Raw genomic sequence first — 25,202 nt, 5'->3', positions numbered from 1 at the left:
ATGAAGGAATCAAGAGCATCCCAGGAGAGGGGAGGAAATGAATGGCATACAACATGGTGTGTGGAAGGAACAGAGGGACCAGAGAGCAAAGCGGCAGGTGAGGAGGCAACCAGGTTGGACAGGGCCTCCTGTGCCAGCTGAGGAGACCAATTCTGCAGGCAGGGAGGGCCATGGGAGAGCTTTCTGCCCCAGCGGTGAGAGGCTGGTTGTTCTTTGGGCTGCAGATGTGAAGGACAATTTTGAGGGGCACAAGACAAGAAACAGGGAAACAAGATGGGTGATTATTTCCAGATGCTCTTGAAATCCACAATTCCAGGAGTAGAAGAGCAGATAGAGGGAAAAGAATGTTTCAAGGACCGCTTAGGAAACAAGACTGGGTTGACTATCCAGGTGAGGGAGAGCTGGCCTGGGGGTTTGGGTGGAGAAGATGCCATTTTCGGAGAGCCATGGACGGTCAGCCCTCTCTTATCAGTGAAAAATCTGGCAAGGATGGATGTACCCAAGCTCCTCTAGGGGAAAAGTGTACCTGCCCTCAACTAGAAAGGCCTTGCTGACTCACACGGTGCCATATTTCTCCTGAGAACTGCCGAATTACCTCCTTCTATTGTCCCTTATATCTTGAGATGATGCTACCAATTTCAGTCACTCTATGTACAGATAGCACTCAAACCATCAAATGCATAGCTGACTATCCTTCACAATGCTTACAGCCTGGGGTTCCCAGATGCCTATTGATTTGTAGAGATAGGAAGGGGGTACATGAGATATTTTCAGCATTTCAAAGAGCCTCAATGGAAAGTGTGCCTCTATTGACAATCAGATTGTGCAGGTTAACAAAAATGTCAAGTTTCTTTGCTTTGGAGTAGAATTATAACTGGGTATACGAATGCCGGTTCTCTCATTGATCACTATTCTCATTGGCAGCGTTTCCATCAGCTTGTCTTTGAGTAATTAAAATGAGAAAATAAATCAATCATGACTTAAATATACATCGTTGTTTGGACAATAGAACACGAGACCTATGGGGAAATAATATAAACAAAGACGCTGGTGAAGAGTTTAGATAGCGTTGCTCTGAACTATGGGGATTAGCGGTTAATAAAACAATGAAGGATGAAGGGCTTGTCTTTTGATGTCTCTGCTGGAGGCTGGATCTCCCCTCCCCCACACTGCGGTCAGGATACCCTGCCCACACAGCGGGTGTTCTGTGCTCCCCACATACCTCATCTTCTAAATGGCTGGGTCCTGCCTTCCATCCCATCTCCTACTTTTGCATCAGAGCTTTGCTCCTCTATTTCTAATGTGATAATTACTTTATCTGAGTTCATGGTCAAGTGATCCATAGCCCATCAATGAGGTAGAACCAGCACACGGCCTGGAAAGCCTTCAGCAGTTGGTGAGTGTGTGAACAAAGAAGGAATTTACTCTTTCAATGACCTGTGTGCAAGGCGTTCTGCCAGGTGTTGAGGTCATGCTGCCGCTAGTGTATCCATCGGAGCACACACAGATGCTCACACACACACACACATGGCAGCTATCATTTAGAAGCCATGCCATGCATATGTATGGTCATTAAAGTTTACTGAGCAGCTACTCTGCACAAGGCACTCATGGGTTTAAGATTCATCCCTTGCCCTCAGGGCCTTGTCAGGCCAGGAAATAGGACACAGGCATGAGCGATAGAAGAGTACAGCAAGTGCCAAGACCGCAGTAGAGACAGAAAGCGGAATTCAGAGGAAGCCAGGCTTGTTGATGGCTGGCCTGGCTAAGGAGACCTTCAGGAAGGCAATGTTTAGACAAGGTTTTGAGGGATGGGTTGGATTTCCTTTAACAGAGAGGCAAGGGCATCGGGCAGCGGGGACTGCGATGTGCAGAGTGTGGCGAGAAGGGGTGGATTGTGTGTAGAGGAAGGCGATTCAGGGGCAACTTGGCATACTTCCTGGCTCAGAGGGCAGAGGCCGCCGCGGACTTTGGTGCCCGGCGCTGGCTCTTGCCGGGAGTCTGGGCGGCGCTTGGGAAGCAGGGTTTTGGTTGAAGCCACTATCGGTAGCAGTTGGCCTTGCCTTCACTCTCTGACACCATTTTCCCAGAAAACTTTGAGCCACAAAAAGAGGGGACCATCCTTTTTCTGGGGCCACGCTCAGGAACTGCCGTCTGCTGCGGTGAAAGCAAACACGTCTTCGTAAGACCACCTGGGGCCTTGAGGTGGCTCTGCAGGGTCACCCAGCTCTCGGCTCTGTCCGGGTAGGGTGGGGGTGAGGACTGTGAGACAGCAGGGCTCCAGGGGTCACCCCTCTCAGCTGATGCGCCTCGTGTCTCCCAGCCCCCGGGACACTGTGCAGCATCACGTATTTCTCGTAAGCCAGGGACAAGGTGGCCCTTCCTCGCTGAAGTGCCAGTCATTAGCTGCATGATACCTGCTCCCATCCCTGCTCTCCCCAACGTCTCGCCCTCTTGTGCAGATGTGTGTCCTTTTGGCCAGCAGAAACAAATCCCTGCTACACGGTTCAGGTTCCCAAAGATGAGGCCCTTGCCTTCAAAGGCAAACGGCAGCCTGTTTGGTTGGTTGGGATCATGATGTTCGGGGGTGAAGGGGAGGGTCCGTGCAGTAGTTTCATTTCTGGAAGAACCACTGCGCTCCCAGGGGGAGCAGCAAACAGCTCAGTAAGGCACAAACACAAATCGGATGGTCTGCTTTGTTTATAGAGTGAATGAGCAGCTTCTTTCATCTCTGCCCAAAGAGTCAATGCTACCAATTCCAGAAGCCTGAATTCCTTATAAGATAAAACGATGTATGACCATAAGTGCTAAGATGAATGCTGCTGTTGTCTTTAAAGTGAAACTAAGCTTGACTCAGAGCAACTCATATGTCCAGTGAGTATGGCCCAACAGAATCCCCTGGCTTCCAGAAATGGCTCATAAACTTCTTGGTAAAGGACAGCAAGCCTTATTATTTTATAATCACATTTTTCTTGGGATTAAAAATAATATTACCCAGTCTAATCGCCTAGTTGCCAAAATTTGGGCTGTTTTTTAAAAAATCAATCTGTTCTCAACAAAGACAATGATTTGTGCCTTGAGGGTGGTCGAAAGACTGCACTCACACACCGAGGACCGTTTCCAGACAAAAGTGCTAAGAATGTGTTTTCTGATATGGCATATCTGCAGTAAGGTTTCAGCCTATCAGGAAAATGCCTTTGAAGGTCACAAAATTCATTTGGCTGTATAAGTTCTGGTGCATATGCTAAAATAATCAGTCACGTTATTTTATAGTCACACCTCGTCCTCTCGTTCTGGAAAATCAATAAAGTGAGAAGAAGGCTGGGGATATTGTGCACAACTATTTAAAAGAGAGAAAACAAAAAATAATATTCTGTGAAAATGGTCCTCAAGGAGACACAGACCTAGTTTTCATAAGCAGGCTCAATTTTATCTCCAAGCTCATCACTGAATTATTAAACCGAAGTACCCATCATATCCTAGACAAAAGCACAAAAAAGTAAGGAAACAACATGCATCCTTTTCTATGATGCTCTAGGGCACCGGAAATTATCCACGGCCTCTAAAATGTATTTCTAAAATGTGTCCATTATTCACACTCTGAATGGTCTGTTTCACCAAATGTTACAAAGCCTGATGTTGCCCTCACTTCTGACACCTTCCCACCTGAAATGTCCACCCTCCTCTTCTCTGCTAGTCCTTCCCTGCATCTCAAGACCCAGCTAAATACCTTCCTGCTTCCCAAAGCCACCTGTGCCTGGCTGGTGACCCAGAAAGGCTGAAGGAATAAGACAGGAAGATGAGATGCAAGAATCATGCAAGAAGCTACAAGGAGACCCCCAAAAGCTGCCTCCTGAGGGTATTTCCTGGGCCCTGGGACACTCAGCACCATAGGAACTGCCAAGAAGGAAGAGTAGGGTGTCCAGGCAGGAGAGGGAGCAGTCCCTAGCAGACCCCTTGGGTCTTATCCAACTTGTTTTTCACCAGCACCGGTGGCAGCTAGATTCAGCACAGATCAGCCCAAGCAAGACCATCAACAGATGAAGCAGTCATGGAGTAAACCCAGAAGGTGCTGGGTGGCCTTTCGTTTTGTCCATTGTTTCCTTTGCTGTGTAGAAGATTTTAGTTTCATGTAGTCCCACTAGCTTATTTGTGATGTTGTTGCCTGTGTTTTTAGTGTCATAGCCAAAAAAATCATTGCCAAGACCAATGTCAAGGGGCTTTTTCTCTGTTTTCTTCTAAGAGACTTTTAGTTGCAGGTCTTACATTTAAGTTGTTAATCTGATTTGGGTTTATTTTTATTTATGGTTGCTGCTGCTGCTGCTAAGTTGCTTCAGTCATGTCCGATTCTGTGCGACCCCAGAGCCGGCAGCCTACCAGGCTCCCCTGTCCCTGGGATTTTCTAAGCAAGAACACTGGAGTGGGTTGCCATTTCCTTCTTCAATGCATGAAAGTGAAAAGTGAAAGGAAAGTTGCTCAGTCGTGTCCGACTCTTAGTGACCCCATTGGACTGCAGCATACCAGGCTCCTCCGTCCATGTGTCTGTTTTTATTCCAGAACCACATGTTTTGACTATTATAACTCTGTAATATAGTTTGAAATCAGAAAATGTGATGCCTCCAAATTTGTTCTTCTTTCTCAACAGTGACTTTACAATTCAGTCTTTTGTGGATCTATGCAAATTTTAAGATTTTTTTCCTATCTGTGGAAAATGCCATTGGAATTTTGATAGGTATTACATTGACTCCATAGATCACTTTGGGTACTATGAACATTTTGACAATATTAATTCTTCCCACATATAAACATGGGATTTTTTTCCATGTATTTTGTGGCTTTTTCCATTTCTTTCATCAATGGCATATTGATGAAATTTTCAGCGTACAGATCTTTTACTTCCTTGATTAAAGCTATCCTTAAGTATTTCATTCTCTTTGAAGCTATTGTCAATGGGATTGATTTCTTTTTCAGAAAGTTTGTTGTTAGTCTGTAGAAATGCAACTGACCTTTTTATGTTGATTTTGTATCCTGCAACTTTAATGAATTCATTCATTAGTTCTAATGGTTTTTGGTGGGGTGGGGGGAGCATATGCTCTGCAAACAGATAGTTTTACTTCTTCCTTTCTAATTTAGATATCAATGTTTTCCTTTTCTTATCTAATTGCTCTGCTAGGACTTCTAGCATTATGCTGAATGTCAAAAGTGGGCATTCTTGTCTTGTTCCTGATCTTAGAGAAAAGACTTTCAGCTTCTCACTCTTGAGTATGATGTTAGCTGTGACCTTGTCCTGAACTATGGCCTTTATTGTGTTGAGGTACTTTCCGTCCTAATTTTTTGAGAGTTTTTATCATGAAAGGAAGTCAGATTTTGTCAAATGCATTTCCTGCATCTATTGAGATAATTGTAGATTAGCTGTTAATGTGGTGTATCTTCATTCTGTCAATGTTGGTGTATCACATTTATTGATTTGCATACATTGAACCAAATTGCACCCTGGGAGCAGTGGTTTCTTTCCTTTTTTAAATATTTGTTTGACTGTGCCAGGTCTTAGTTGAGGGATGTGGGATCTGTAGCTGCAGCATGTGAAATCTTTAGTTGTGGCATGCAGGATTTTTAGTTGTGGCATGCAAACTCTTAGTTGTGGCATGTGGGATCTGGTTCCTTGATCAGGGATTAAACCTGGGCCCTCTGCATTGGGAGCTCAAAATCTTAGTACTGAACCACTAGGGAAGTCCCAGTGGTTTCTTTTAAATATGTCTGAAATTAGATGTAGGGGACGGGGGAGCCTGGTGGGCTGCCATCTATGGGGTCGCACAGAGTTGGACACGACTGAAGCGACTTAGCAGCAGCAGCAGCAGCTAGAGTTAGAATCTAGTTTTTCTACATGGAAAGCAAGCTCTATGAGAAAGAAACTTCCAGGTACAGACAGGGATGGACCTTTTCATTGTCTTAATGATCACTATTCACAATTTAATTTAACCTGATGAGCGCAGGCGGCTGCGACCGGCGCGCTAAGCGCGGCAGAGAGGAGCCACCCCACATCCGAGGTCAGGGGTAGAAGCCGGGAGGACCCCAAGCCCGAAGGGCGGCAGCCAAGAGGAGTTACCCCACGTCTGAGGTCAGGGGCAGCAGCCGAGAGTACCATACCGCGACAGCGCAGGAACGGCCGAGAGGAGCTACCCTGCGTCTGAGGTCAAGGGGGGCGGCCGGGAGGAGCTACCCCACGCCCCCACGCCGGAGGCCAGGGGCGGTGGCTGGGAGGACCAACCCCACGTCCAAGGAGCCGTGGCTGTGCGGGCGCAGGAGGGCCTAGAGGAGCTATCCCACGTTGAAGGTCAGGAAGGGCGGTGGTGAGGAGATACCCCTCATCCAAGGTAAGGAGCAATGGCTGCACTTTGCTGAAGCAGCCATGAAGAGATACCCCACGCCCAAGGTAAGAGAAACCCAAGTAAGACGGTAGGTGTTGCAAGAGGGCATCAGAGGCAAACACACTGAAACCATACTCACAGAAAACTAGTCAATCTAATCACACTAGGACAACAGCCTTGTCTAACTCAATGAAACTAAGCCATGCCCGTGGGGCAACCCAAGATGGGCGGGTCATGGTGGAGAGATGTGACAGAATGTGGTCCACTGGAGAAGGGAATGGCAAACCACTTCAGTATTCTTGCCTTGAGAACCCCATGAACAGTATGAAAAAGCAAAATCATAGGATACTGAAAGAGAAACTCCCCAGGTCAGTAGGTGCCCAATATGCTACTGGAGATCAGTGGAGAAATAACTCCAGAAAGAATGAAGGGATGGAGCCAAAGCAAAAACAATACCCAGCTGTGGATGTGACTGGTGATAGAAGCAAGGTCCAATGCTATAAAGAGCAATATTGCATAGGAACCTGGAATGTCAGGTCCATGAATCAAGGCAAATTGGAAGTGGTCAAACAAGAGATGGCAAGAGTGAATGTCGACATTCTAGAAATTAGCGAACTGAAATGGACCGGAATGGGTGAATTTAACTCAGATGATCATTATATCTACTACTGCGGGCAGGAATCCCTTAGAAGAAATGGAGTAGCCATCATGGGCAACAAAAGAGTCCAAAATGCAGTACTTGGATGCAATCTCAAAAACAACAGAATGATCTCTGTTCGTTTCCCAGGCAAACCATTCAATATCACAGTAATCCAAGTCTATGCCCCAACCAGTAATGCTGAAGAAGCTGAAGTTGAACAGTTCTATGAAGATCTACAAGACCTTTTAGAACTAACACCCAAAAAAGATGTTCTTTTCATTATAGGGGACTGGAATGCAAAAGTAGGAAATCAAGAAACACCTGGAGTGACAGGCAAATTTGGCCTTGGAATACGGAATGAAGCAGGGCAAAGAGTTTTGCCAAGAAAATGCACTGGTTATAACAAACACCCTCTTCCAACAACACAAGAGAAGACTCTATACATAGACATCACCAGATGGTCAACACCAAAATCAGAATGATTATATTCTTTGCAGCCAAAGATGGAGAAGCTCTATACAGTCAGCAAAAACAAGACCAGGAGCTGACTGTGGCTCAGACCATGAACTCCTTATTGTCAAATTCAGACTTAAATTGAAGAAATTTCTAGGGAAAACCACTAGACCATTCAGGTATGACCTAAATCAAATCCCTTATGATTATACAGTGGAAGTGAGAAATAGATTTAAGGGACTAGATCTGATAGAGTGCCTGATGAACTATGGAATGAGGTTCGTGACATTGTACAGGAGACAGGGATCAAGACCATCCCCATGGAAAAGAAATGCAAAAAAGCAAAATGGCTGTCTGGGGAGGCCTTACAAAGAGCTGTGAAAAGAAGAGAAGTGAAAAGCAAAGGAGAAAAGGAAAGATATAAACATATGAATGCAGAGTTCCAAAAAATAGCAAGAAGAGATAAGAAAGCCTTCTTCAGCGATCAATGCAAAGAAATAGAGGAAAACAACAGAATGGGAAAGACTAGAGATCTCTTCAAGAAAATCAGAGATACCAAAGGAACATTTCATGCAAAGATGGGCTCGATAAAGGACAGAAATGGTATGGACCTAACAGAAGCAGAAGATATTAAGAAGAGATGGCAAGAATACACAGAAGAACTGTACAAAAAAGATCTTCATGACCCAGATAATCACGATGGTGTGATCACTGACCTAGAGCCAGACATCCTGGAATGTGAAGTCAAGTGGGCCTTAGAAAGCATCACTATGAACAAAGTTAGTGGAGGTGATGGAATTCCAGTTGAGCTATTCCAAATCCTGAAAGATGATGCTGAGAAAGTGCTGCACTCAATATGCCAGCTAATTTGGAAAACTCAGCAGTGGCCACAGGACTGGAAAAGGTCAGTTTTCATTCCAATCCCAAAGAAAGGCAATGCCAAAGAATGCTCAAACTACTGCACAATTGTACTCATCTCACACGCTAGTAAAGTAATGCTCAAAATTTTCCAAGCCAGGCTTCAGCAATATGTGAACCGTGAACTTCCTGATGTTCAAGCTGGTTTTAGAAAAGGCAGAGGAACCAGAGATCAAATTGCCAACATCTGCTGGATCATGGAAAAAGCAAGAGAGTTCCAGAAAAACATCTATTTCTGCTTTATTGACTATGCCAAAGCCTTTGACTGTGTGGATCACAATAAACTCTGGAAAATTCTGAAAGAGATGGGAATACCAGACCACCTGATCTGCCTCTTGAGAAATTTGTATGCAGGTCAGGAAGCAACAGTTAGAACTGCACATGGAACAACAGACTGGTTCCAAATAGGAAAAGGAGGACGTCAAGGCTGTATATTGTCACCCTGTTTATTTAACTTATATGTAGAGTACATCATGAGAAACGCTGGACTGGAAGAAACACAAGCTGGAATCAAGATTACCGGGAGAAATATCAATAACCTCAGATATGCAGATGACACCACTCTTATGGCAGAAAGTGAAGAGGAACTCAAAAGCCTCTTGATGAAAGTGAAAGAGGGGAGTGAAAAAGTTGGCTTAAAGCTCAACATTCAGAAAACAAAGATCATGGCATCCGGTCCGATCACTTCATGGGAAATAGATGGGGAAACAGTGGAAACAGTGTCAGATTTTATTTTTCTGGGATCCAAAATCAGTGCAGATGGTGACTGCAGCCATGAAATTAAAAGACGCTTACTCCTTGGAAGGAAAGTTATGACCAACCTAGATAGCATATTCAAAAGCAGAGACATTACTTTGCCAACAAAGGTCCGTCTAGTCAAGGCTATGGTTTTTCCTGCGGTCATGTATGGATGGGAGAGTTGGACTGTGAAGAAGGCTGAGTGCCGAAGAATTGAAGCTTTTGAACTGTGGTGTTGGAGAAGACTCTTGAGCGTCCCTTGGACTGCAAGGAGATCCAACCAGTCCATTCTGAAGGAGATCAGCCCTGGGATTTCTTTGGAAGGAATGATGCTAAAGCTGAAACTCCAGTACTTTGGCCACCTGATGTGAAGAGTTGACTCATTGGAAAAGACTTTGATGCTGGGAGGGATTGGGGGTAGGAGGAGAAGGACACAACAGAGGATGAGATGGCTGGATGGCATCACTGACTCAATGGACGTGAGTCTGAGTGAACTCCGGGAGTTGGTGATGGACAGGGAGGCCTGGCGTGCTGCGATTCATGGGGTCACAAAGAGTTGGACATGACTGACGATGATCTTATCTGATCTGATCTGATCTTAGAATGAGACTTAGAATGAGAAAGCTGAGTGCCGAAGAATTGATGCTTTTGAACTGTGGTGTTGGAGAAGACTCTTGAGAGTAGATTGGACTCTCAAGGGAGAGTCAAGCAAGGGAATCAAACTAGTCAATCCTAAAGGAAATCAGTCCTGAATATTAATTAGAAGGACTGATGCTGAAGCTGAAGCTCCAATACTTTGGCCACCTGATGCAAAGAACTCACTCACTGGAAAAGACCCTGATGCTGGGAAATATTGAAGGCGGGAGAAGAAGGGGATGACAAAAGATGAGATGACTGGATGGCATCACCGACTCAATGGACATGAGTTTGAGCAAGCTCCGGGAGTTGGTGATGGACAGGGAAGCCTGGTGTGCTGCAGTCCATGGGGTCACAAAGAGTTGGACATGACTGAGTGACTGAACTGAACTAAACTGAGAATGAGACTTGATCAGAATACTAACTTACCCTGTTTCCTATTTTAATGTCCATTTGGTTTATATTTCTGGGTCTCAGGTTCCTCAGACTTAAATGCAGCTTGGCATTAAGAGCCCTTCCACCTTCCCAAGACAGCTCTTCTCTCTTTAGCCACTTATCGCAACAACCTCAGTTTACTTTCCTCACTGCTTCATCAGCCAGGAAGTTTCCCGATTATTCTAAATTCTCCTGTATGTTCTACTCTGCTATTGGAGAGTACGTCTTGAAACCTCCATGTTCAAAGCATAAGACTGCTTTCCTCTTCATTGCTACAGAGGAGGAATTCCCTACTCTTTTTAGTAAAACCTTTTTTGTTGTTGTTTTGCTCAGTAATTGATATTTGTCTTAAAAATATGAAAGATGCAGAAAGAGTAAAGGAAGAAAAAACCCCACACTATTCCTTGTAACTCAGTTGGAAAAGAATCTTCCTGCAATGCAGGAGACCCAGGTTTGATTCCTGGGTGGGAAAGATACCCTGGTGAAGGAAATGGCAACCCACTCCAGTATTCTTGCCTGGAGAATCCTATGGACAGGGGAGCCTGACAGGCTACAGTCCATGGGATCACAAGAATCATACACGACTTTGCAATTAAACCACAACCATTAATATTTGGGCTATTTCCTTACATTCTTTCTCTTGCTTTCTTTTTTTTTTTTTCCCCTGTACAGATGAATTTTTTATTGTGATATAATTCACATGTCATAAAATTCATCCTGTTAAAGTATATGATTCAGTGGTTTTAGTATATTCACTGAGTTGTGCAACCATCAGCATTATCTAATTTCAGAACATTTTCATCATCCCCAAGAAACTCCACACCTACCAGCAACCACTCCCATCTCCTCTCCTCCAGCTCCTGACAACCACTAATCTAGTTTCTGTCTGTGTGGATCGGGCAAGTATATTTGCATGTTATTAAATAGGGAATCCTTACACTCTTTCTTAGGGCTTCCCTGATAGCTCAGTTGGTAAAGAATCTGCCTGCAATGCAGGAGACCCTGGTTCAATTCCTGGGTTGGGAAGGTCCACTGGAGAAGGGATAGGCTACCCACTCCAGTATTCTTGGTCTTCCCTTGTGGCTCAGCTGATAAAGAATCGGCCCACATTTTGGGAGACCTGGGTTCGATCCCTGGGTTGAGAAGATCCATCTCCTGGAGAAGGAAAAGGCTACTCCACTCCAGTATTCTGGCCTGGAGAATTCTATGAACTGTATAGTCCATGGGGTCACAAAGAGTCAGATACGACTGAGTAACTTTCACTTTCACTTCACTTTACACTCTTTCTTAATAAAGAAATCCTCATCTTACCAAAAGCTGCCAGCTCAAAGTTTAATTACATTGTACTTAAGATTGCCTCTGCTGCTACTGCTGCTGCTAGGTCGCTTCAGTCGTGTCCGACTCTGTGCAACCCCATAGACGGAAGCCCACCAGGCTCCCCCGTCCCTGGGATTCTCCAGGCAAGAACACTGGAGTGGGTTGCCATTTCCTTCTCCAATGCATGAAAGTGAAAAGGGAAAGTGGAGTCGCTCAGTCGTGTCCGACTCCTAGCGACCCCATGGACTGCAGCCTACCAGGCTCCTCCGTCCATGGGATTTGCCAGGCAAGATTGCCTCTAGCACTATTTAACTCACACCACTTACTTCTTGGACATAAATCTCTTCCAAAAGTCAGGATTTCAAACAACTTTATACAGAAAAATGAGATTTTAAGATGTTTTGTCACATGTTTTGATCACAAGCTTCGTGGGCTTCTTGCTAATGTATCCTACATCCCCAGCTCCAACCCCCAGGGGAGTAGCCCTGAGCCCCTTAGACCCCAGTGCACACTGTTCAGCCTCATAACTATCCATTTTAGTGACTGTCATCAAAAAAATTGTATCAAATACCTTTAGGGGAAAACTATCAAAATATACTATTTTAGTCTCTTTTAAAATGAAATTGATTCTTTTCTATTCTGCTTTCTAAATTCATACATATACTTCATAATGAAATGTTTAAGTACATGCCATAGTCTTGCTCTGCAAGGTGAGTAGAGATCCAAAAACAGCACACCTGTTGGGGTCCAATTAGAGCATGGACCCCAAGCTGGTCCAAACTGAAAAGGCCATAAGAAAAGGATGATGCATGTAGGCAGAAGAATTAAGACTTGTATTGAGCTATGACATCTAAGGGAAGAGCCAGCAAGAAAATACCAGTGGAGATTAGAGCCAACATTCATTAGGCACCAACTGCATGCATGCATTGTGGAGGAGCGGGGGATAGAGGTGAGAACAACAAGGAAAACCACAGTGAGTGGGACTGGTCAGTGCCGTGGGCAAGCAGAACCTTCAGTGAGGAGGTGCCACTGAGCTCCTTGAAGGAAAGAGGAGAGAAAGGGGATTCCAAGCATGGAGAACAGCAAGAACAGACGCCTGGATGCATGGAGCACGTGGCCATTCATGGAACTGCCAAGCCCACAGGATGGAGTCAGGGTCTGGGGGATGAAGCTGCTGCAAGAGGCGAGGACCAAAGCCTACATCCTGAGTGCCATGTGGACTTCTTCATTTTGCCTGCATTAAACCAGACACTAGAACAGGCAAGTCATGGACAGAAGTTTCCAGAACTGCAGTGAGGTACGGGACCTCGCCCCTGATTTGAATGAACCCCCAGGCTGGTGGAGCCGGCAAGAAGTGGCCCTCCTCGTGTTACCTTCCCAGAGTTGAGACTCTTATCGCACGCTCTCCTGGTCCAGAGGCAGGCGGAACTCTTAACAAGAAAGAGTAAGGAGTTTAAACCTTCAAAACTGCACTCTGCACAAGACCTCCTTGGGGGCAGATGCTGTGAGGGTCTCTCTACCCCCAGCTCTCCCTGAGTGCCCTTCTCTTTCCCACATGCATCTTGTCGAGAAAATGAAGCGGGAGGGAGGCCCTGCCTCATTCAAGCTGATGTCTGTTGCCCAGGAGTCTTGGGGATTCCCTGATAGCTCAGTTGGTAAAGAATCCACCTGCAGTGCAGGAGACCCCAGTTCGATCCCTGTGTCAGGAAGATCCACTGGAGAGGGGATAGGCTACCCACTCCAGTATTCTTGGGCTTCCCTTGTGGCTCAGCTGAAAGAATCCACCTCAATGCAGAAGACCTGGGTTCGATCCCTGGGTCGGGAAGATCCCCTGAAGAAGGGAAAGGCCACCCACTCCAGTATTCTGGCCTGGAGGACTCCATGGACTGTATAGTCCAAGGGGTCGCACACGACTAAGCAACTTTCACTTCACTTCACTTCTCTCAGGAGTTTTGCCTGGAAAACAAGCGTTGAGAGCTCAAGGATGGTGACCTTGAGCTGATCCGGGATAGACCTAGGGTATAAGAACCACATCCACGGCCCCTCAAGGCTCCTCCTCTTCAGCATTATCCTCCCCAGACAGCCAGCTCAGCCACAACCTTCACATCTCCCCCACCTTGGGCATCTGATCTAGACCTCCTGTTTTCTGACCTTGTACCAGGGCCTCATGCCATGCCTGGTACACATGAACAAATTGGTAAATATTTTCACAAGAACAAATAGAAGTCGCCTCTGGCTTCCTATTCACCACCTCCGCTTCATGCCTGTCTCTAATCTCAGTGTCTTTGACCCAAGTTATTAGCATGGCCCCGGAACAGATTACAAATGCACAACTGCCTTGCTGAATGGTATGGTGTTATTAGCTGTGACTCTGATCTACGCTGATTAGAAACACCCAGTTACAGCAGCTTATCACTCAGGACACATGCCCCTTTCCAGGACAAGCACAACATTAATATATGCAATTCACTCACCCATTCATCAGACATTTATCAGAGCCATACTATATATATCAGGCACTGAGCTGGAAATTAAGACTATAGAAATTGAAAAGACCCAATAAGACAGAAACAGAAGTGAAGTGAAGTGTACAATAGAAATATGGATGCTGTGAGACCATGGGGGCCTCCAACAGGACACTCTTTGAGAATTACAATCAGTGCACAACTGTTGATGAGAAATTAATATTAATAAGCATATTAATGAGAAATTTTAAATATACCTGAAGCACAAAAGACTTATTTCCCTCTGTGTTTAGGTCACATTAAACGATAGTTAATGATACTGGCTGATGTCTACTAAGCACCCAGAACATATCAGGCACTGTGCTAAGTCCATCTCTGAGCAGAAACACGCTGAGATGGATGGAAGGATGGAGCAGGGTGGGGGAGGGAGCCTACCACTTGCTCCTGGGTTTGCATGTGGCTGGTTTCAAGGCAAGATAAGCCACACTGAGAAAAGTTCAAAAGATAATTAAACCAGTTAGAAAGCAAAACAGCACTGGGACCGAAGCTGGGTTTCAGAGCCAATTTCCAAGAAGTAATTTCATCATCATAGAACATCAAACGTGAATTCCATTTTCAGCTATGCAAATTCCAAAAGAATAATACCTCACATTTGCATAATGCTTGATGCTTTTCAAAGTGCTTTCCCAGTTATTAATCGAGAGGAGGCTTTATTACTACCAGAAACGTAAATTGAAATTCTGTTCAAACTCAAACTCTCCATTATTTTTTCCACTTTCCCCTCAAAAACCAGAGCTGCCTAAATCCAGGTGCTTTTGATGGAGTGGGTAATTTAGTAACTTTCATTGACAAGGTGAATATGCATAAATGAAGCATATTGTGGAGCCTCACATCCAGTCTCTGATCAAGTCAGACTTCAGAAAACCTTCTGTTGAATTAACAAGATCACGGGGAGTTGTTTCCAGTTTAAATTTGAGATCCTCCCAGGTCTCAGACTTGGTGGCACTGCACACACTTCATTCATCCCTTTCTATCAAATATTAGAAAACGAGGAAATTAGTTCCACCTCTTTATCTTTAAACCTACAGAAATCCCTTCGCAGTGACTTTCCCATGCACGTCGCCAGACCACGTCGCCGGACAGCTCCTTTATCTTTTATTTTTTTGCTTTTAACGTCATCAGAACCAAGAGGCTGAATCTGCTGTAAATCCAGCCTGGGGAGATAGGACGGGGATGCAAGGAAATACTTCTGCCCAAACCTTGCCAATCTGTTGCTTTCTCCCTCTATCTCAAACTTAATTATGTGTAGCGTTCTCAGTCACTGAATCACCAGCCTTTCCTGACACCTCCATCGCATGCATTAGAGCAAAAGATTAACCTGGCTGTTTGCTTTTAATTCTGAAGCTGTGTTAATACTCAACTCCCTGTAGATTAGAGAGGAAGAAAAACACACTCCCACAGACCCCACCCTGGTTCCAGCATGGCTCTGCGACTGCTATTTCTGACAATGTCACCGTGGTTGGGAATACTGGCTGCACTTACCATTTCAGGAGGGCCAAGAAGACCACGGACAGGGCCACCGTCACCATGGGGCCACTCACTTCCAGCCTGAAGAGCCCTAAGACTTCCATTGTTCCTCAGAGACCCTAGAGGGGTGGTACTGCAGAGGAAAGAGAAAGGCTGATCCCCAAGCTGTTACAGGAACCCACAGTCTGCAGACAGAAGACATAGGCAACCAAGAAAATATCCCAAGATGTGGGTCCCTGAAGTGTGCCCTTTCTCGGAAATGTCTCCTTATAAAGAGGAAGGAAGAGGAGGGAAAAACAAAGGGTTTCATTGTAAGGCAATGAATCAGCAACTTTATTTTCTTGACGACTGTACCGCCAATAAACATTTACGTTAACTTTCCTGGGAAGAAGCAGCAGCAGACCCGACCCAAGGTCTCCTGGGAAAGAAAATGGCTGCAACCGTAGAATTCTATCGTGACAAGTACTCCTTAAAGAAAGAACATGCTTAAAAAAAAATTAATTTGTCATTAAATGCTCATATGGGTCAGGAAACTGAATGCCCCAGAAAAATTCAAGGCCAGACATCAGACTGATGAAAAATGCCAGCTGCGTTGAGGACATCCATCCCACTAAGGTCATTTGGGCTTCCCTAATAGCTCAGTTGGTAAAGAACCCGCCTGCAATGCAGGAGACCCCGGTTCAATTCCTGGGTCGGGAAGATCAGGGATAGGCTACCCACTCCAGTATTCTTGGGCTTCCCCAGTAGCTCAGCTGGTAAAGAATCCACCTGCAATGTGGGAGACCTGGGTTTCATCCCTGGGTTGGGAAGATCCCCCGGAGAAGGGAAAGCTACCCACTCCTGTATTCTGGCCTGGAGTATTCCATGAACTGTAAAGTCCATGGGGTCACAAAGAGTCAGATACAACTGAGCAATTTGTGCTTTCACTTTTCAAGGTCATTTAGTCCGTGGGGTCCCCTGGCCCCTAGGGGTTCAGTAGGGTCCCTACTCAATGCCTAAGGATCTTGCCTCATGTCAGCCCTCTCATCATGACTTGGAGGATTTCTTAAATGTCTAAAAGCGTACCTGTAGGTTTGTGTAAGGGCCCTTTGTTCTATCTCTGAGCTTATCTGACTAAGGTGGACTGGATCATCTTTTGCTTATTAATCAGCTGGTAACACCTTTAGTAACAGGAAGAATGTATCAGAGAGGAAACCATTCACTCACCATGACAGTCTTTTGTTCATTCATCATGGGTCAGGGGGCCAGGCTGTATGCTGAGTTTACAATCCTTGGAAAGGAGAAGCACTGGGCTCTGGAGAATTTTCTCTGGGAACAGACAGACAATAAACAAGTAGATAAATTGCATGTTGAGAACAGCATTGTGAAGGTCATGAACACAGGTCTGTGACTGGGAATAACTGGGATAACCCATTAGGAGAGTGTGGGGGGAAATCTGGGGAGGACAACTCGAAGCCAAGAGCCTCAGGCGAGGGGGAGACATCAGGTAAAGCACCATGGGCAAAGCCTTTGGGCCAAAAAGGTGACCAGATAAAGGCTCTCAGGTGGGAGCAAACTCCCCTTGCTGTGGGAACTGGAGAGAGGCCAGCGGGCCAGCTGGAGGAGCAGCTGGGAAAGGAGGAGACTCCGCAGAGGCCAGACAGCTCAGAGCCACGGCAAGCAGCCGGGGCTTCATTTTATGTGCCACTTAGCAGTTTAGTGCGTTCATATTTCTGTTTGTTAGAGTTGTTCTGGCCCTGCATGAAGAATTCATGGAAAGAGAAGCAGGGAGCTGCTTGGAAGATGATTTTGTTCGTCTTGAGACGAGGCTGCTCAGACTAGAGTAGGGATGAGAGGAGGAGAGAAGTAGATGAGTTTGAAATCTATTCTGGGGACAGACTCTGCAGAATTTCCTGGTGGATTGGAGGAAGACAGAAGGGGAGGGAAGTGGCATGTCTTATCCCCATGTTCCTGACTTGAGGGAGCACCCTTCACTGACATGAAGAAGGCTGGGAAAAGATGGGGTACTGCTGGGATCAAAAGTTGGGTTTTGGTGCTGTTGAGATGCCTGGGAGACACTGGAGTGGAGCTGTCAAGTCAGAGAGGAATCTCGGCTGCAAGTACAAATAATACTCCTTAATACTGACAGTACCATTTATGGAGTACTTACTATGTGCTAGACACTAGTCTAAGAACATCCAGGTATATTAGCTCACTTAATCCTCATAAGCTACTCTAGGAGGCAATGCTTATTATTAATCCCATTTTAGAGAAGTAGAAACTGAGGCATGGGAGGTATGACTCCAAAGCCCATACTCTTTATCAAAAGGTAATAGTCAATCTTTCAAGGCACCAATATGCAAATGGTAGTTAAATCCAGATGCACTGATGAGCAACAGCCCCAAATAAGAGAGTGACCATGCAAATACCAAGTAGCTTCCTTCCAAGCATCCTCCCTGTTCTCTAACCATTTGACCTGCCTCCCTGTTTTGCATCTCTACTTGGGTGTCACCCAACGGCTACACCTATCTGGACCAGTGCCCCATGTTCCAGCCAAGCCCTTTAGGACTTCCTGTCCTCTCTCCATATTCTATGTCTCTCATCCCATGTGACCAGTACTGTGTGCGTGTGTGCTCAGTCACTCAGTTGTGTCCGACTCTTTGCAACCCTGTGGACTGTAGCCTGCCAGGCTCCTCTGTCCATAGAATTTTCCAGGCAAGAATATTGGAGTGAGCTGATACATAGGTTTATTTACGTAAGACCTCTTGGAGACTTGAACCTACCGACATGCATGGTGACTCTCCAACAACAGTGGGGTGCAGAGAGCGGCATTCCTCGAGTGCATTAGACCACAGAATCCCTCTTAAAGGACATGTATGAACACAACCTGGATGTTGTGCTCTTAGGAATGTGCTTGGAGAAATATTGACCAAGCCCGGCTCTTATTTACGGAGGAAGAAATGGAAATCCGGAAAGAGAAAGTGATGGTACAAAGTCCCACGGCCACCTGGTGACAGAGACCAGGGCGGGCCCTCATCTCTTCTCAGACTCTGCATATAGAAGCCATGCCTCCCATCCTGCTATGGGCCTGTGGGACTGTCACAGGCCCTGCCCTTTCCACGGGGATGGCTTTGATGGACCTGTCACAGGCCGTGCCCGGTTCACGGAGATGGCTTTGATGTTGGCAGTCAGCTAAGGGATGTCCCGAGGGGTGGTCACCTCCCCTAGAGACACCAGTTCCTCTCATTCATGTGCTGAGTTTATTCGCTCAGTCGTGTCCGACCCTTTGCGACCCCGTGGTCTGCAGCCCGTCAGGCACCTCTGCCCATGGGGATTCTTCAGGCAGGAATACTGGAGTGGATTGCCATGCCCTCCTCCAGGCGATCGTCCCAACCCAGGGATCGAATCCAGGTCTCCCACATTGCAGGCGGATTCTTTACCATCTGAGCCAGGAGGGAAGCCCAACGAATTCCTCAACTAGTATTTCTGGAGCCCTTTGTGTGTGATTTGTGATTTGTGGAAGCTGTAAATGCCGTAGAGAGATCATCACCCCCTTTCAAGACTCACCTGAGATAATACTCAGTGAATTGTGGACAGTAATTAATCCGGATGGAACAGAAGGGTCAAACATGAGAGGTTTTAGGCTTTGCATCAGTAGAGTAACATGATTAAGGATGTATTACAGCTTGGGTATCTGTGATGCAATGCAGAGACATGCTGGTTGAGATTTTTCCAGAATGAGGAGGAGACTGTTCCAGTAATATATACCACTATTAAATATTAGGCCTTTATTCTCTAGATTTTTCATTCTTGCAAAGAGTCAGACACAGCTGAGCAACTGAACTGAACAGATTGTCTAGATGTTTTCTTTTCTTTTTTTTTCCCTAAGACTTTCTTCATTTTAATAGGCAAAACTTGACCAATAAGCAACACATAGTATTACAAATAAAATACTACTGAAAGCGAAAGAAAGCGAAGTCGCTCAGTTGTGTACAACTCTTTTCAACCCCATGAACTGTAGCCTACCAGTCTCCTCCATCCATGGAATTTTCTAGGCAAGAGTACTGGAGTGGGTTCCCATTTCCTTCTCCTAGATGTTTTCTTTTCAATACATATCTATTAAAAACAATCCACTTAGGGCTTACCTGGTGGTCCACTGATTGAGAACCTGCCTTCCGATGCTGGAGACTCGGGTTTGATCCTTGGTCAGGGAACTAAGATCACACAGGCTTCAGGGCTACTAAGCCTGAGCACTGCAACAAAGACCCAATGCAGCCAAAATAGAAAACGAAAACAACCAATTCTACAGAACTGTATAAAAAATAGTCTATAATCCCAACTCCCAGAGATAAACTCTGTTAACCAATTTGTCTATGTCCCCCACTATCTTTTTCTACACATATGCAAACATTGGTATATTTTTAGTTTTTATGAAAACAGGATCATCATATCCATGCCATGTGCAACTGGCCTTTCTCGTTCACCTGTAAATATCTTTCCACATTCATACTCAGACATATGGGGCTTCCCTGGTGGCTCAGCGGTAAAGAATCTGCCTTTAATGCAGGAGACTCGAGTTCAATCCCTGGGTCGGGAAGCTCCCCTGGAGGAGGAAATGGCCACCCACCCCAGTATTCTTGCCTGGGAGATCCCATGGACAGAGGAGCCTGCTGGGCTACAGTCTATGGGGTCTCAAAAAGAGTCAGACAGGACAACTAAACGACAACAACAGCAGACACGGGCATCGTTTGCTTCTTGGAATTCCCCTGGTTGGCTGTGTTGTAGTTCATACAGGTCCATCCTCTGTTAAATGGCATTCAAGCTGTTTTCAAGTTTTTCCAACTACAAATGAGTCCTTGGTGAACATCCTTATACATATCACTGTGAGGATAACCCAAGTGACAGTCTCAGAAGTGGAATTTCAAAAATGCTAGTAGGTGATACCCTCTAGAGAGGCAGTTGGCTACCTGGCCCCAGCTGTGTATCAACATGTCCATTTACCCTGCTCAGTGGGACACCCCTCTGTCTCAACCCACTCCAATTCTAGCTTTTTTGTCTCCTACATCTAGGCAGACGCCTCCCCCAGAGTTGAGTCAACTGTTTTGACTTAAGTCTTGTGTTTCTTTTTAAAGCTCTCATCCATAAATTGTGTGGTATTTCCTCCATGTTCCCTGTGTTTAAAAACTGCCTGTGTGAATGCCTTCCTCCTCTGCCGAAGCTTCCCAGCTGGCCTGCATGAAGCCCAATGTCTCTGACGAGGTTTGAAGCCTCAGAACGTGCTCCCCCTGCCCTATGGGACCCTGAGGGGAAGGACAGCAGGGTGTCCTCAGCATCATAACTGATCAAGTAAGCTGTAACCAGGTCATACACTGACCTGCAACCTCATTTCAGCCTCATAGCAAACTTGGGCAGTAGGTGAGCAGGATTTTTCATTCCTGGGTTCCCAGAGGGAAAGACTGGAGCTCAGAAATGTTACAAGACTGTCTGAGATCATGTGTGTGCGTGTTCAGTCACTTCAGTCATGCCCAGCTCTTTGAGACCCTATGGACTATAACCCGCCAGGCTCCTCTGTCCATGGGATTCTTCAGGCAAGAATACTGGGGTGGGTAGCCATGCCCTCCTCCAGGGGAGCTTCCTGACCCAGGGATTGAATCCACATCTCCTACATTACCGTAGGATTCTTGGCAGCTGAGCCACTGAGGAAATCTGTCTGATATCATACTTTTCATAAATCCTAGAGCCCAGGCTCAAACCCCAATCTTCTGGCTTTAAACCCAAAGTTTTGTTCCATAAATCTAAAATCACATATTGATTTAAATATTCATAGTTCACCCAGCCAGAGCCTGGTATGATACAGTTTATTCTGTGTTTCTGCCCCTGGGGTGCAGAGTTGTTGCAGTTAAAGACAGAGGGAATGCGCCAGCTGTTTTATGTCCATGGAGAAGATGCTGGGACTCTTTGGAAGGCAGAAAACCTCAGCTAGCTCCAATCCAGTCCAGTCTCCTCAACAGCGTCCAGTGTATTACAGACTCCCTGTCCAGCTTCTGAGAACAGGGGTAAGATTTGCAGGTCCCTCTATTTGTTATTCCTTCAATCAGCTCACAAGCATTGGACTGTCTGTATGTACTTGGCACTGGGGGACAGAATCCTTGCATATAAGGCCCCACGTTGCAGGTCTTGCCGCCAAGGAGCTCAGCTCCCAGGATAGGGAAACAGACATGTAAACACCTACCTGCCGTCCATGTTCTAGAGACTCTGACATAAAGACAGACAGGGCACAGAGGGGCAACAACAGGAGGAAGGAGATTGGTAAAGGCTTTATTTTTTAAAAAAGTTCTGGCCACACTGCACAGCTTGCAGGATCCTAGTTCCTCGACCAGGGATTCAAGTCCTAACCACTAGACCACCAGGGGATTCCTTAGTCAAGGATTTGAACAATTGTACCTGAGCTTAGACTGGACCGATGGAGTTGGCAGGCGGCACACAGCTAAGGCTTGCCTGAGGGCATCAGATGCTGGGGGTGAGTGGGGGGGGTCAGGTGAGGCAAGGCAGTTGGGCCACACCAGAGTTTATACTTTATCTTAGGATCAGTGAGAAGCCAGGGCAGGACCAAAAATTGAGCACCAACAGTATTATTATTATTTCTAAACAGAAATACTTCTCAGAAGGCAGATCGGGTTACAGCTGAGATGGGAGACCAGCGAAGAGACACTGGTCAGCTAAGTAAGAGAGGATGGTCTGAATGGAGCAGTAGATGTGGAAATAGGGAAGAGGGGGCTGGGTTTTGAGATTACAAGGAGGGCAGAACCTACAGTTCTTGATCATTGAGTGTGATGGTGAAGGTTGCTGAAGATAACCCTCCAACTTCTGGCTCCACTGATGGAGCCCATGTGGTCCCATGTGACACGATATGGGCTTGGGGAAGGAATAAGTGGAGGGAAGTTATTGTGGCTTCCATGGTAAGCAAGCTGAGCACAAGGTCCCTGGTGGGCAGACAGATAAGGATGCTCAGGAGGCCCCAGGTCCTGGAGAGATCAGGAGAGAAATCTGAAGTGGAGAAGGCATTTTTGAGAGCCATTTGTATAGAGATGGGGCAAAGCCAGAAGGACAAAATTGGCCACAGAAAACAGGTAGAGTGCTGAGAAGTGGGCCATGGGAAGGACACTAACAAGAGCAGCCTTGCAGGGGAAGGGGCAGAGAGAGGCCTGAAAAGAAGTAGAGGAAGGTCGGTCGGAGAGGGAGCAATGGAAGTGCCCGAGGGACACTTTCTTTCTAGTGCTTAAAACATTGCTTTTTGCTTTCAAGTCCTGGATTCAATCAAACCCAACCCCTTCAGCTCTCTAGCCTGGATGTTCTAGGGAGGCTACTTAATCTCTTAGATACTCTATCTCATCTGTAAAGTGAGGATACCCGTACGTAACGCCCAGGGCTAGTGTGAGTAAGACAAGGTGCCCGTGGAGCATGCTCCGTGGAGCCCTGACACGTGGGAAGCACTTGAGCACATGGTCTGCGATCATTCCCACCAAAGCCACAGGGGGACAGTTTCAAGAAGCCGGAAAAGGCCAAGGGTGTGAATATTACCGAAAAACCAGGTGAGGCAGTCCCTGAAGCGTCCTCATTTGGATTCAGGTGATCATTGCTGCCACCCCCAGAATGGCTTTGGTGGAACGGTGGATATAGAGAAAGAGGGGGAGAGAAAAGGCAATTTGGAAAGGACTGATTCAGACTTCTCTGTCCATCTCTCTGGCCCCGTGGCTGAGATGTGGGGGAACATGCAGGTCTGGATCAGCTAGCGTAGAATTTCCAGGTGCCACTCTTTGAGGAACCCACGTGAAACCGGAACGTCTCCTGCATTAAGACACGACCGCCATCTGTGTGTCTTTCCCTCCTGAGATAAGGACAGAACTATCTTCTTCTCCTCCAGGTTGCTATGGAGACAGCAATGAGTTTGTAAACAGTTTAAAGGTCTGTGTCAAATCTTGATTTTGTATTGGTTATGAGGGCAGGGACCATATTTTATATATCATCATGCAGCCATGCTGCCTGTCACATTGCAGTCTTAAACACTGGCTTGGCTTTAATTAACACCCACAGGCTGACCACTCTGCAGTCTGTTCTCTCCCCCCAGTTCTCATTCCTGAGTTCAGATTAATATATCCAGCTGCCCACTGGACCTCTTCTCAGATCCCCTACAGATGTTATAGACTCCAAATGTCTAAAAACTAGACCCATCAGAGCAGCCTCCTTCCTCCATTAACCTCTCCCTCATCCCACATCCGTCACCTCCGTGAATCATACCTCCTTCTCCTCAGCTCCCAAGTCTAGAGTTTGGGCTCATCCGTGCCTCTTCCTTCTCTCCTAACCCCCCACCTCTGCACATAGCTAATCACCAGAACCTATTGCTTCTGCTGACTAAGTCTCTCCCATTTCTGGCCACTGCTCCCTTTAGCCATTCACTCTTTCATTCATTCCACTTCATCTCACTTGCTCCATAAATGTATCAGCCTCTACTCCATGTTAGCTACTGTTCTAGGCAGCAGGAATCCACTGGGCCAGCAAACGTGTGAAGTTTCTGATCTCAGAGAGTTTGTATCTAGGGTGGTCTAGCTTGTACCCTGGTGGTCTAGTGGTTAAGAATCTGCCTTCCAGTGCAGAGGATGTGGGTTCGATCCCTAGTCAGGGAACTAAGATCCCACAGGCATCAGGGCAACTAAACCCACATGGCACAAAGAAGACCCAGCACAGTCAATATGAAAGAAGAGAAAGAGAGTGCTTGTATAATGCCTAGACGGAGACCCAAATCGCAGCACTGAGGTCCCCGCCTCCTAACAGCCTCCCTGTTTCTCGTCCATTCATCAACATTTATTTGCTGGGTTTGTGCTCGGTACCTGGGACAACACAGGCACACTGGCCTGGGAAACCCTGAGCGAGGGAAACATGAGATTGGACGGTGGAGAAGGAAAAGTGAGAGTCAGAACACCCAAGACCTGGTTTGTGGTGTGTACTCTTTCCTTCCAGAGAAAAGGGGAACCACTGAAGAAAGGCCTTTAAGCAGGAGAGTGATGTGATTCTACGTAGATCAACTGTTTCTCCTCTGGCTTCATTATTAAAACGAGTATGGAGCTCATCAGATTATAGTCTACCCTCCGCATGTCAACATCGCTCAAGTCCCCAGTCACACAGTGGGGATGCTGAAGCAGTGCCACTGTCCAGACCTTGACTGTATCATCACTGGAAGTTGTTGACTACAAGCTGCTCTTTTTTAAAAATATGTATTTATTTGGCTGAGCCGGGTCTTAGTTGTGGCTTGTGGGATCTAGTTCCCCCAGCAGGGATTGAACCAAGTCCCCCTGCATTGGGAGCACAGAGTCCTAGCCACAGGACCACCAGGAAAGTCGCAAGCTGCTCTTGATATTGCTAATCAAACATCCTGGTGGTTTAGTCACTAAGTCGTGTTGAACTCTTGTGACCCCATGGACTCCTCTGTTCATGGGATTTGTCAGGCAGGAATGCTATGGCCCATCCTGTTTCCTTTACCTCTCAGCCTATCAATGCACGTCACCCATGATCTCAGCTTGTTAAAGGTTCATACTTTCTAAATTGTCATCGAATCTCTCCTGGTACTTCTCATGGCAGAGTGTGGCCACATGTGGACAGTCGAGCATCCTTCTGCTTGTGAATGGAGGGTCAGCAGACAGCTTGACTGCCTTAAAGCAAAGTCTTGAA

At 46.2% G+C, this 25,202-nt stretch overlaps 1 protein-coding gene across 1 annotated transcript in view; it reads right to left on the bottom strand.

Moving 5' to 3' along the window:
* Positions 1 to 15,736, bottom strand: part of TBXAS1 (thromboxane A synthase 1) — a 173,959-nt gene extending 158,223 nt beyond the window's left edge. The window contains exon 1 of the mRNA XM_055591076.1: positions 15,513 to 15,736. Coding sequence (XP_055447051.1) covers positions 15,513 to 15,601 — 89 coding nt within the window. The 5' untranslated portion in view covers positions 15,602 to 15,736. The remainder of the gene's footprint in view (positions 1 to 15,512) is intronic.
* Positions 15,737 to 25,202: the final 9,466 nt, after the last annotated feature.

This window comes from Bubalus kerabau, chromosome 8 (assembly GCF_029407905.1).
Source record: "Bubalus kerabau isolate K-KA32 ecotype Philippines breed swamp buffalo chromosome 8, PCC_UOA_SB_1v2, whole genome shotgun sequence".
Taxonomy (NCBI): Eukaryota; Metazoa; Chordata; class Mammalia; order Artiodactyla; family Bovidae; genus Bubalus; species Bubalus kerabau.
The sequence above is the reverse complement of the archived record's forward strand: the minus strand, read 5'-3'. Positions and strand labels throughout refer to the sequence as shown.